This window comes from Vidua macroura, chromosome 7 (assembly GCF_024509145.1).
Source record: "Vidua macroura isolate BioBank_ID:100142 chromosome 7, ASM2450914v1, whole genome shotgun sequence".
NCBI lineage: Eukaryota > Metazoa > Chordata > Aves > Passeriformes > Viduidae > Vidua > Vidua macroura.
This window is the reverse complement of record NC_071577.1, coordinates 23,876,346-23,889,920: the sequence shown is the minus strand read 5'-3', so window position 1 is coordinate 23,889,920 and position 13,575 is coordinate 23,876,346. Positions and strand designations below refer to the sequence as shown.

Below are 13,575 nucleotides of genomic sequence, written 5' to 3'. Positions count from 1 at the left end.
TGCTTCTGGCTGTTCTTCAGAGGCAGCTCCTCATGCTTAGTCCCTGTCTGGATGTAGAGGGTGACCCCTCAGCCTCCCCTTCCTTTCCTGTCTCTTATGAACAGCTGTAGCCATTGATAGCCACACTCCAGTTGTGGAATTTGCCCCACAAAGTGTCAGTAATGGCACCAAGGTCATAACTTTCTAGCAGCAAAGTGGCTTCCAACTCCTTCTGGTTTTTGTCCTTTCTGTGTGCTTTGGTGTAAAAGCACCTCACTGGGCTGTGTCACCTTCCTAGAAGAACGGCTGTGTATGCAAAAATAGTTTTGAATATGAATACATAAAACTATTTTCTGCTAGTGCACTGCAAAAATGGTTTAAATTTCTTAGCAGGGGGATCAGTTTCACCTTCTTGAAATTATCCTCTTGCAGTAATATATACATCTGGCAGTAGAAATAGATTCTATTTGGTAGCAACAAATAATGCAGGAATTTTTCTGTATTGTCTTACCTGAATTTTTGTTGCATTACACCAAAGGTATTGTAATTATAGCTACAAGGAAGAAAGACTGATCTCCTGTGGTAAATACAAAGGGAATAAAAAAAGTGTTTCCTCACAGCCAGTCCTTTGTAGGAAATAGAATAGGGATTATATGGGGAAAAAAAGACATCTTATACACATCATAACCCTGTATTTAAATATGTTATATGTAAGAGTGCTTAAGAACTGACTTCAGTCATTGCATAGATGACCTTAATTTGTGAACAGCATTTTTTTTTTTTGAGGATTTTTTTATATTAATAGCATCCTTTTGTCCCTGCCCTTCCCCTGTCTCTCTCCCCTCTGAAAATGAAATGCTTCTCGATAATACTTACATTTAATTCTGTTGCATTAAAGGAATTGGTGTATTTCATTTGTAATCCCATAGGGTACTAATCATTATTATTATTGCAATTTAAGAGATAAATTGTTTCCTCTTTCCCCTCTTTTATTATGTTTGTGTGTATATTTTCAGACATGATTCTGGACCAGCAGGTGGGTTCTGGGCAGCTCAGTGAGGATGTTCGTCACAGAGTGCATGAGGCATTACTGAAACAGCATCACCATCAGAACCAGAAGAAGCTGAGCAACAGGATCCCAATTGTAAGATCCTTTGCTGATATTGGAAAGAAGCAGTCTGAGCCCCATTCCATGGATAAAAATGGTAATGCTTTACTTTTCATTTTGAGCCTTCAATAGCATCTGCCTGTTTAGTACTGCATGTGCTTTGTACTCATAGCTTAACAGCATAATTCTGCTCTGAAAAGTTACCCTGTAAAAATGGTACCTTTGGCATGAGAGTGGCTCCTCTTATGCATTCAGAAATATACCTGCTCAAATTTGAAATCTGGCTACCTTGCACAACTCAGGGCTGGGCAGAGCTATTCAAGGGAACTCGCTGAGGCGTTGGAAGCTGTGCTGGGTGTCCTGGGTAACTGGCATAGCGTGTTATTTCCAGTGCAGCTTTAGGTGTCCTGTGCAGTTCCTCAGACTGAGCTTGAGCATCTTTGCACAGGGTTGTTCTGAACTGTGGACAGGCTCCATCAGTGCCAGGAATGTGGTAGGACTATTTTTGACTTCTGTTAATTATCCAGGACCTATTTATTTAAAATGTAGTGGATTGTTGAAGCAGCGTATGCATTAGCTAGAGTTCAACTGCTGCTTCATATTTTATAGGTGAGTTTGAGGAGTTGAAAAATGAGGCAAACATTTCAAGATAACACTGCTGGAGAGTTGTCACAAAAGCTGTACCTTGTTCTTTAAAAAAATCCCTTTTGGGAAAATCAGGATAATGTAAATGCGAAATGTTTGCAGAATGTTTCTAGAGTAAAATGTTGGCATAACTTCCCCCCCCACCTATGCTTTTACAGAAGACCTTACAAGGTCTATTATTGTTCAGGTCATCATAATGAAAGATTCTTATTGCCCCTTCCTTATTTGCATAAACAGAGGTCTGGGTTATGAAATTTACAGCCAAATTTTGCAAATATTTTGCAATTCTTGTTCCAGAAATCAACTGTAGTGAAATCCTGGTCCCTTCTGCTGTCACTCTGTTTCAGAACACTACTAAGCTCTCCTATCACCTTGGGAAGTGGGGAGTGAAGAATCAGCCATAGCACAGGGAAGGTCAGGATTGCAAGAGGAATTTGTGTGCTCTGAGGCATAGGGCAGAAGGCAAAGAGAGTTATGTAGCTGATCTGGAAAGATTGGGCTGCTTATAAATAATAAAGGTTAACTTGATTTCAACAAAGAAGGTTTTTTTCAATCATTGCCATATAAAGTTTTAAGAGACCTAAATCTAGTTGCTTCCCTGGGGAAGATTCTAGACCTAAAAGGCAACATATAATTTCATTTGATGAGGATATTAAATAGAAACCTTAATTGTGGCAAAGTGTCATTGTAAGAGTACGGATAAAATAATATTTACTAAGAAGTGTGTGATCATGCTTACGGAGGCAGAAGAGTAAATGTAAGAAGGATGATTGTCCATCCTTTTTAAGGCAACTTTCGTGTTGATTTATACAGCTTTTGATGATGACTTTAAACAAATATTCAGGAGACACTAGAGAAAGTTAATGATATAATGATCCTGTACTTAATTTCCACAGGATGTAAGATGGCAGCTTGCATTCCATTAAGCTTTTTGCGCTAGATCTTATGTAATAAATAGCCATTAGCTGCTTTAAGAAGAACCTTCAGGGCAAGCTGTGAAATTATCATAAGCTCAGTTTTGGTAACTTTCTGTGTCTGTTAGTGGAACTGATGCAGTAATTCACTCCAGAAACATCTTGCTTTTGCCTAAGTTTCTTCTGGCAAACTTCCTAGCTCTTCCTAAGTTCCCCCCAAAAATAAATTCTCATCAGGATACCATCTAAGTCCATATTAAACTCACTAATTTTATATACTCAGTGGTTAAGTGATTCTCTTAAGTAGGGAGACATATTCTTACAGTTTTTCATTTGTCTGTCTCTATTTTGCAAGATGAAAAAATGCCAAATGCATAATTCACGTGCTTGTGTAAAAATGTCTCAGAGTGCTCTGACCTCTTTTAAAAAAATCTTAGTCGCTTTTACTGTGTTAATTTAAATTAAATGTACCAAAAGACATAATAGAAATTATATATGTATGTAAAAAATAGAATAACCAATAGAGATTCGATAATTTTCAGGAAGCTTATGTGAAAGTATATCAGATTTCTATCTAAATTACAGTGACAAGTCCTAAGCGTGAACTTTTTGGACAGAGATGTTTTGTAATCAGTTTGAGGCATTGTTCTTCTACTTGCGTCCTTTAACTGCTAACGCATATTTGGCAGTCTCCTGCATTGACCTCCTCAAAACTGATAATGGCTCTGTGATTAAACAAGGAGGATTTGTTTGTTAGAGGTTTTTTTTTCTTATCATCCATTGCCCTGTTACATTAAAAAGTCTGAATCTTATTTTATTGCCTGAATTGCATTGAAATTAGTATTAGCTTTAGAAAAGGAAAATCTAGCCTAAATTTTTTGTTCTAAAAGGAACTAGATTTTTTTTCCATTTTCAAGGCAGTTACAAATAAGCAGCTCAGGGTTCTGAGTGGCAGCTATTGCCTGAGTACTCCAGGATTTAAGAAGTGGGAAAAGAGAGAATTCTGGAGAGCTGCCTAGTTTCAGATACACTAACTGTGCCTCTTCTGGCATACTCTTAGTTATTTCCTCACCCTATGTAACTTGCAAGTGTAGATGGTGTGTAAATTATGCAGGAATCTGCACTGAAATGCTCAGCTGTCAGGAACTCTGCTGTTCTTAGAAGCTTGACCAGGAGTAGCAGTGAGATTTCTGATCATTTTCTCTGCCAGTGCCTCCCAAAGGCTGGAGTTCAGCTACAGTGTTATGCTCATGTTTCTTTTTAGATTGCCATGGAGTGTCTGTACAAGCTACTCCTAGTAATATAAAAATGTATTGTTAAAATAAAAGTTTGAATCATGTAAAACCAAAAGCTGAATATGTGTAAAAGAAAGAAAAACTAAGGTATTTAAACAAATTATATTATTGTCCAAGAGTGTGCTGTAAGACACATCTTGTTTCCTGAGGCCAAACTGGTAAAATGCATTTAAGGCATCATTTTAATCTGCTTAATCCCATTTGTCCATAAACATTGTCTATAATGTATGAAGGTAAAATGTCTCTAATATTGCCATCAGTAGTAGTATTTTTCTCTCCTTTTAATAAAAAGGAGGAATCAAAGTACTGTTTCTTTTACTTTCTGGATGACAAGCTTCATTCCAGGCTGCGGGGAGAGAAACAGATCCTCTCAGGTACTGCTGGTGAACTCACAGCCCAGCTCACCCCATCAGAGACAGGAGTTCTCACAAAGAGCACGTGCCAGGAGCTTTGCAAGGGACACTTGTTTGTTCCTGCTGAAATGAGACATGGGAACTTGGACACTTTTTCTGCACAAAAGGAAGTTGTCTCTTTGGTTAAATTTGGGGTTAGTGTTAGACAATTGAGCTGGAAACAATCCTTAGCAGTCTGTTGATTGTAAAAAAAGGTGATTCAGAGCCTGAAGTCCCTGATCTGTGGGTTATGTGGTACAGCTGAGGATTCAAACTCCCTTTTTTGTCCAAGTTCTTGACAATAGCTTATCAATGTGTCAATTTTCAGATGTTCGAGAGCAAAGTCTCAAAATGAATACATAAATTAATTCAATATATGGCAGCACTACTGACAGGCCATTGTGATATCTTTGCTGGAAGATAGTTGTACATATGTTCTCCCTCCATTTTTCTTTGTTTATGAATCTGTCAGATCATCTAATTAATTTGCTTTGTATTTAGTAGTATTATCTTTTGTTTACAATGGCTTTTCTTCACATCCTCTGCAGGGCTAAGATGTCAGGGTGCTATGGATTTACCATGCATTTTTAATGCTGCCATGCTGTGTTTAACTTTCACTTTTCATTAGGCATCAAAACTGTGAGAATTAAAAGCCTGCTTTTGATGTTCCAATAAAAAACGACAGTCAAATTTGGCATAAGAGCAGAAAAAAAGATTTTTTTTATGGGCTAATTTGACACCAAATACCCAAAATAGAGAGCAGCAAGTGATTTTAGCGTAAATACTATAAAAGACAGGTAAAATATGAATTTTTTCATTGGTACATCATCTTTAGAAAGTTTGCTTTATAAAGCAATTTAACCTATTTTCATTGAGATGAGTAGGTTTCACACTCTGATACCTTGGAGCTGTGTTTGTAAATTCCTATGGCATGGCCTAAAAAGCCAAAGACAACTGCAAATATATGATACCTCTCTGTTTTAGAGGAATGCTAAAATAATTTCATAAGCCTCTCCCCTTTTATAAAAAGGGTTCTGAAATTCAGAGTTTAGGCATTTGTGGCGTGAAAAAATAACTGATTCTGTGAAAATGTAGTTAGGAAAAGAAGTTTTCATCATATAAACATTTAAAGGTTTTGAGTGGCTATTTTACTGTTAGTCTAGGGGCATGTATGTTTTATTCATTTATACATATATTAAAAATAATAATTAAAAAACAATATTTATAATGAAATCTAACAGACCTTATACTGGTTAAAGCCCAAGAGGAAGAAACTCCGGAGAGGAGTACAGCAGGCTAAATTACTTTTATTTTCATGCACCTTGCTGAAGTGTTCTTTACCCACAATAACATGATCTTATGCCTGTTTTCTGTTCCATACATCTGCCATTTATAAGAGCTTCTTGTCCCTTGGCATCAGACTAGGCACATTATTAGTGTAAAAATTGGGTTACACCACGCATCGTGTCTGATTCTGAGAAATTCTGAAATTCCAAGCAGAGGTTTATTGGCATTCCAAGGAGCTTGAAGGAAGCATGGCAAATTAAATTTGGGATCTCCGGATGTTGAAGTCCAATATATCCCTCTGGCTGCCCTGGCTGTCTCGAGACGCTGGCAGGGGTCTTAAAGACCCTGGCATGAAATAAAAAACATCTGTGGCTTTGATTTTAGCCTGTAGAAAAAGCTGTCAATTTTGTATGAGGAATTACAAGCCACAAGGGTTTGAGTAGTGTGATATTTGAATTAACACAGGGTGGAAAAGTAGAATTTTGGGATTTTTAGAATAGGGTTCAAGGGGGTACAAGATGGAGGAATTTGGGCATGTCCTAGCTGCCTTCTCCTTCATCTTGTCCTCCATGTCTTGGTGTGATGATGACACTTTTCTATTGTTTTAAGGTAGAGACACACTGTCCAACATAAATGTTAGATATTGGTAGGGGAACTGTAAACATAGAACACATAGTTTTGAGTATATAATGTGGGAGCTGCCCAAGGCTCGAGCAGAATGCCATGGCCTCCTTGCTAGCCAGAGCTTGGCAGGTCAAAGAAAGAATGTTTAGATAAGAAGAAATAAACAACGCTGAGAACGCAATTGGATGCATTCCAGGCTCCTTCCTTGGCTGCGGTGGGCTAGGGAAGCAAAGACTCTTTACGATCTCTTGGGGTCACTCTGACCAACAGAACCCTGAGAAATCGACATCCGGAGTTAATAGCATGAGCTGCTGAAACTGCTCATTTTGACATATTCTTTTTTTAACCCTTTTCTTAGTTATTTCAGTTAGTATGATGGGCTGGTTTGGACTTCATTCTTTTGTGGCAGTATGAGCACAAGCAGAGGTATTGGAGCCTGTGCTTGCCCTAATTTAGGGTAGCATCCTTCAATATTCTGGAGGAATCAAAATTCTCAGTTATGTTATGGTGTTAGTTACCTTCAGTTTCCCAATCTTTTCTAAAGATCAGTTCAAGGATTTATGTCAAAGCTTGGAGCGAGCTTACACCATGTGAATCTCCCATGTCAATACTATCACGTGGAGAAACCTGGACATGACCTGGAGCCCCATGAAGACGGTGGGGAGGCATTCCTAAATATATGACCATGCACTTTCATTTTTTGAGTAAATCACAACCAATGCCATTGATATACTCACAAGTTTTCTGAAGTATTGGATCTGGATCAGGGGAACTGCTTAAGCTTACCTTGAAGAGAAGACAAACTTAATGATAGTTAATTCTGCCTTAAGGTTGCTATTTCTTGTTTAAGATTCTTCTCAAATGTGTATATTTTAATCAGGTTATATTTTCTACAGGTGTTTATATTACTAAAATATAACTTGTATTTATGAACATTTTCATCTGATATTTATTCTTTCTTTCTCTACATTTCCTTGTACCCATGATAAAATGTGTAATCTGTATGTATAAAACTGTATCATTCATCTTTGTATTTCTTTATTTTGCTCTGTCTTTGTTGTATCTGTCTCTAACAGGCTCATCTCATCTCTGTACCTTCCTCATCTCCTATCCTTTGGGTTCTGTAAACTCCCTGAAGGTTCAGAGGTAGTATAAATACCTATTCTTGCTTGGGCTTCAGATCATTTCAAATGTACACCCATATCTTCATATCAATTTCCTGTCAGCATGCAACTTCTTGCTATAGTGATTTTAAAAAATACCTCAGGCCTTTGTCCACAGCTGTGGCACACTGAAGAGAAGTTTGTGTGGAATTTGTTGTTTTGGTGGGGGGACAGTGCCATTTCTTTATTAAGTTCATTTTCTTGCATCAATTTATAAACTTGCAAATCACAGCATTTTAGTTTATACTGCATGACTTCATGTGAATTATGCTTGAGATATTCAGGCCTAGCATTAGAAAAACAGCTAAAGTGACTTCTTTCTCATCCTCTTAAATTTTATATCATTAGTGAACACCAAATCTCCCTGTAGTTACGGAGGTACAATGGGAGTGACATGATTCCCCACTGATTAAAAATATTGTTGATCAGCAGGCCTAAATGCACACATGCAATTCAGCCTGCAGAGATGCTGTCAATGCTCTGTTATATTAGAATTTTATCATATACTGAAGAAAACATACTGGTTTTCAATCTTTGAATTGGACAGTGTTGTCCATTTAGATTTGGAAAATTGGTGACTAGTTGCAGTGAAAAGTCTGAAGATTGAAGAAATTTGAAAATGAGGATTTTTTTTTTCTGAATGGGAAGAAATATGTATGGTTTAGAAAAATAAGCAACTTCTTTTCTGGTTTAGTTTCCTTTGATGTGTTGGTTGCTTCCAGTTTGTTTCCATTAACTGTGATTTGTGTCTGACTACATTGTTCTGCGTTTTTGTCATTGATGTTTTAGAGACATATTGGATTTTGAACAACCACAATGCACATAGTTAAATGTCTTAAGTTCTACATTTTAGAGAGGAAGAATATGTTACATGTGACATTAATTTACTGGGATTTTGTTTTTTTTTTAATTTGCTTGGACTAACTGTCTCAAAAATGGCGAACTGTATCTGCAAATGCAAACTTCTATTTCTGTAAAAAATGTGGACCATATTTTGATTTATAAGTGGCTTGACTTTGCATTAAAGAGTGTTTTTTTTGTTAATTCTTGCTCTAGTCAAAGCTCTGGCTATTTCACGTTATCAAAAAAAAGATACTTATTTTTTATATGTGCCAATTTTTTAAAACAAAGATTTAAAACTGTACTGATATTGGCTTTTTATTACATAGGAAAGCTGTTACACCAATCATATGGTTTTATCTGTTACGTATTAAGTTCCTTTGTATGTACCCTGGATATTTCAATTATGCCACATTGCGCATTTGAGTCCTAAAACTGTGTGATTGGCTCTGATGCATTCTTGAAGAATGCAGCTCTTCACATGCTTTATGTAGGTGGACTGCAGGACAAATCAAGGCTTCAGCTTTATAGTGACTAAAAGTATTACACTGCACTCTTGAAGAACAAAAATCTGTATTTACCCCGTACAACGTGTAGTAACCATTTTGCTTGGAGTGCTGAAAAGGAGTTGGTGAGGAAAGGGCAGAAAAAAGTGGAATGGCGAGGCTGTTGCTGCTCTTATTCCCTCTTGTAGTGAGTTGATTGCTTATGCCTTCACCATTTGCAGCAGCCTAGACCCCATTAATTTCAGCTCAAACAAAATAAATAATAAACCATGACAAATGTTTAAAATCTGGTTTGAGTTTGGGGTTACTTTGGTGGGGTTTTTTTGTGGAAAGAGATTACCTGTTGTCTCTACCTTGTATCTTTGTTACTCAATACAGTAAAAAACCCAAACTTGTTCCATGCTCCAGAAAGCTGTCCGAAGTTGTAGAGCTATTTAAACATGTCTTTCTGCCTCAAGGTAAAACTTGTGTTCTTTCAGATTACTCCAGCATATGGGTAAATCAAAGTTTGAGGTCTTCTGTTGGCACAGAAAAAGAACATATGCTACTCTTAAAAACTTCACATACTTACTGGTGGTGGCTTTTTATTCCTTATATGTATATCTTTATATATTTTTCTCCTAAAAGAAAAGTGGACGCAAGGTTTAAAAGTCCTCTGGACTGTTATGCTGATTGCTTTTGACACCTCCAATTATGATGTTAAAACTTCAGTATTTAAACAGGGGGTCCGTGCTTTGACTCCTTTGTTGGTCAATATATTTTTCTCTGGCAGATATTTCTGCTCTCATTTTCTTGCATTTTTGGGTCCAGAAAAAAAAGTGCAAATGCCTAATTAGCAACAGAAAGATGATTAACTACTATTTCTGTTACTTTCCTGTAGCTTCTTTCTAATGTAATATGTATATTAAATGAGTAATTATTACAACTATTTCCCTTTACATACATCCTAGGGTATAGAGGAATGTTTAAAATGAAAAATTGAAGCGTCAGCAGGTTTTATATTACTAGATTTTAAGTTTTTGGGAGTAAGTTAAGACAGAAACTTTCCCTGAGTACTTTATGCCTTTTCTGTTTGAATAAGTGGAAGGATTATTTTTTCTTACATCAATGAAATCTCCAAAATAGAACAGAAATAAAATTTATATATTTTTTATATTAATGATTTTAACAGCTGTAATACTACAGGATGATTCCTGTGAAAATAATTCAAAGACTGCAAAGTAAACAATACAGAAAAAGAATTACAATGTGAAGCAGTGCACTGGAATACATATTGTAAAGATGATGGTGTAACAATGATGGAACTCTATTTTTCTTTCACTTCTAATTAAAACAGACAAATTGAATGACTGTTTGTAAATACCTTGCATACGTAATAATTTCTGGCTTCTGTTTTGCAAAAGTTTTCTCCTGTGACATGTAGGAATGAATAGCCTCTTTTTATATTAATTCCTTTAATTTACATTAATATGTGGATTTCTAAAATCAATCCTTTATTTTTGTCATATTTAAATTTGAATCCTGACTTTATTTTTATTCTACTTGCTTAGATTTACATGCTTGTCATGTCTGTTTGTCATTCTCTGTTTATTTCACTGTAGAGCTGAACAAAAGCCGTGATTTCTATTCTTATTTTGATCTGTCCTCACCCTGAATCAGAGAGAAAAATGGAAATACTTGCAGTTTATAGATAGGATTTCTAGCAATATATTTTTAAACATTCTGTTAATGTACTACCTAATCAAAGCCAGTATCTCTGTCTGTGCTGCCAGGATGCACACATGAGTCTAAAACCTGTTTTGTGTCATGGGAGATTTGTCTAGTGGAAAATGACATGTTGATATTCATGAAAACCAGCATTTTCCTTGAGCAAGTGTTTCAGCTGGGAATTCATGACCAGACTTAGGGTTCCTGTATTGCTCAGCTGTGACAGAAACTGGATACTTCAGCATTTTGGCAGTGGCTGAGGTGCTCTTGCAAGTGTCTGGTCCTGTTCAGGCTGGATCCTGCAAAGTGCTCAGTCCAGGCTGTGGCTGAGGATGTGCCTGGGCTGCAGGTGTGAGTCCCAGCAGTGTGAGGGGCCACACTGTGGCTTCTGGAATTGCCCAAACAATGTGCTTAGCTTAGGACTTCCTGACTGTCTTAATCTTCAAATATCATGAACATATGGTCTTTGTTACTGTGCAAGTTTAGGTTGATTTTCACCAGAACCAATGTTTTCACATCATCATTTCTCAGTCATATGAGAGACTTTATTCGCTATGGAAACAAATATATGCTGGGCACGAGATGCTGACTCTGGGCCAGTTGGACTCTGTAGTTATTTCTGGGTATGTGTTAGGGCAGTAAGAGATAGTTGGCTCATATTTTTGGTACTTTCTCTTCTACTTTATTGTGGTGTTCAGAGCCGTGTGTGGCTTCTGACATGCCAGAGAGGGAGAAAGAGTGAAGGCAAGCAGGGCATGGCCAGTGCCCCTGTGGGGTTTGTACCAGCCCCACACCCTCGGTGTGTGCACGGTGGGCTCTGGCCATGTGCTGGGGCAATGTTGGCTTTAAGTAAAAATATGCTTTATATGACATAGACTTGTTACTTGACTTTGTTTTTTCTTTTTGAGCTTTTGTTGGCAAAATTCTGTTTGTCAAAAGACTTGCTCTTTGTTTCCACAAGACTGAGGTGTATTTAAACATTTCTCATCTTGAGATACTTTTAAAATGTCTTTAAAATATTTTACTAAATCCTCATTGGAATTTTTTTGAAAATGTGTTTACTGAAACATTTGTTTTATACATGTCCATAATCACATTTTTCAATACTGAGCTTATAAATCAGTTATTTTCCAGTATATATATATTTTTTATACCAGTTCACTTTTATGTTGTGTTTTGTAGTTGTTATAATCAGGACATACTTACACACATGAGTAACTTTGTAAAAATTTGTAATCCTATTTAAGTCAATGAGGATTACTTTTGTAGACAGATATTACCCAAAATTGGCAGCTCCTGAAATTATTTACAAAAGTTATGTGAAGGCAGGACTTTCCCCAAATGTATATCTTTAGAATTGTATGCTTTAACTGGTATAGAAATTTTGTCTTCTAATATCCAATGGTATCTTTTATATTTTCTAAATTACCTTGTCATGTTCCTAACTACACATAATGAATGTTCTGTCTTTTGAGAATGTGCTATTCTAAATAAGTTTTTAATTCAAATGCCATGTTTAGGTGGATCATATATCTATGATATGAAATGTATGCAGAGCACTTATAATTGTGTCAGTGGATGTTGCTTTATTTATAGAACTGTTAGTATTCTGTAATAATGATACTTTTTTTAGCAGGTCAGGTTGTTTCCCCACAGGCTACTCCAGCCTGTATTGAAAACAAAAATGATGTGAGCAGAGAAAACAGCACTGTTGACTTTAGCAAGGTAAGTGTTCACTGATGGTAAAGAGAGCTTCCTGACTACCAAATAGATATTTGAAATCAAATAAAATAAATCCATGTGAGTCAGAAAAAGCCAGTAAAGTAGATTTTACTTTAGCATTGAAGTTTTGTGTGCACTGCAGTACAGTTTCTGTATGATAAAACAGAATCTTACATTTTCTTTCTAAATTATATGTAAGAGGAAATCAGAGTTTATGAGTACAGATAAATTTAATGTCATAGGTGTGTATTTGTAGGGGAAATTTTACAAGTTAACAGAAAATTATCTAAGTAGGAAAGTAATTCAGAATTCCTATTAATTCACATTTACCTCAGATTTTTACTTTCTGTAGAAGTGATGCATGAATGCAAACGATGCTTTTTATAACCTGAACTCATGGATTCCAGATGTCTCAAACAGAATGTGTTTCTGTAAACCTATAACTTAATTCTTCTGGCAAGCCAAGATCTTTCAGTACACTTTACAAAAGATGTTAACTGCTCAGTAGTGGAGATTGCAATGACAGTTCAATGTTAGATAGCAAAGAAAAGCAAACAGCTTCCCAGCTTTAATGTGAAGGAGAATCCTAATTTGTGTAAGAAGTCTGTATGTACCTAAGACAGTCACAGTGGATACAGATGACAGGCCTGACAGGGATAGATGACTTCAGCTGGCACATTAGTGCAACAAAGGTTGAGTAAGTGAAGAAAGGTGATTTAAACCAAAATTCCGAAGAACAGCACTTTGAGTCTGTTGAATTTTAATGTTAGTGCAGCTGAGCTAAAAGTAGAGTTATGTGATTGCTCCATCTGGTGCCAGACTTATTTCCTAGCAGCAGTAGCTATTTGCATCATTTGACTTTCTGACTGAACATTCCAGACTATGAATTGTATATGGCTGAAATAAGAAGGGAAACAGATCTTTTTTCAGTGACAATGAGAAAAAAGGAGGCTGGCTGGGAATGTATTATGAAGCACATTTCTATTGAGGCTGTGAGAACATCTATAAACAGTGGCAGGTTGTTAAAAATTTCATATTAATCCTTTAAACATATTTCAAACTAAAATTATAATGCATTAAAAAGTCAGGTACAATATTGGTTTCATGATATTTATATTAAAGTCTTAAGTAAAACTAATTGTTTTTGCAAGTGTTCTAATATCAAGATGTAAAATTTTTAAAGGATATAAAATATAAATAAAATTGTCTATTCAAAATTAAACTATGCAGAAGTGAAGGGAATGACTTAAGTTTCAGTAGTCCTTTACTTGAATGTTTCTCCAGTTGCTTTGAGTGTTGTAGGATCCAAATTCCAGGCAGTTGTCTAACTGCAATTCTGTTTGTATTAAACAAGAATGGAAGCTGCATCATTTGATCCTTCAATCATTATTTT

The 13,575-nt window shown here is 36.2% G+C and overlaps 1 protein-coding gene across 6 annotated transcripts in view; it reads left to right on the top strand.

Annotated features, from left to right (window-relative positions):
* SLC4A10 (solute carrier family 4 member 10) overlaps nucleotides 1-13,575 on the top strand; it is a 187,066-nt gene that overhangs the window by 129,656 nt on the left and 43,835 nt on the right. For 5 of the 6 annotated variants that reach the window (XM_053982049.1, XM_053982052.1, XM_053982047.1 and 2 more), the window contains 2 exons: nucleotides 996-1,184; nucleotides 12,094-12,185. In XM_053982049.1, the coding sequence (XP_053838024.1) occupies nucleotides 996-1,184; nucleotides 12,094-12,185 (281 nt within the window). The remainder of the gene's footprint in view (nucleotides 1-995; nucleotides 1,185-12,093; nucleotides 12,186-13,575) is intronic. The other variant, XM_053982048.1, reaches the window with a different exon arrangement.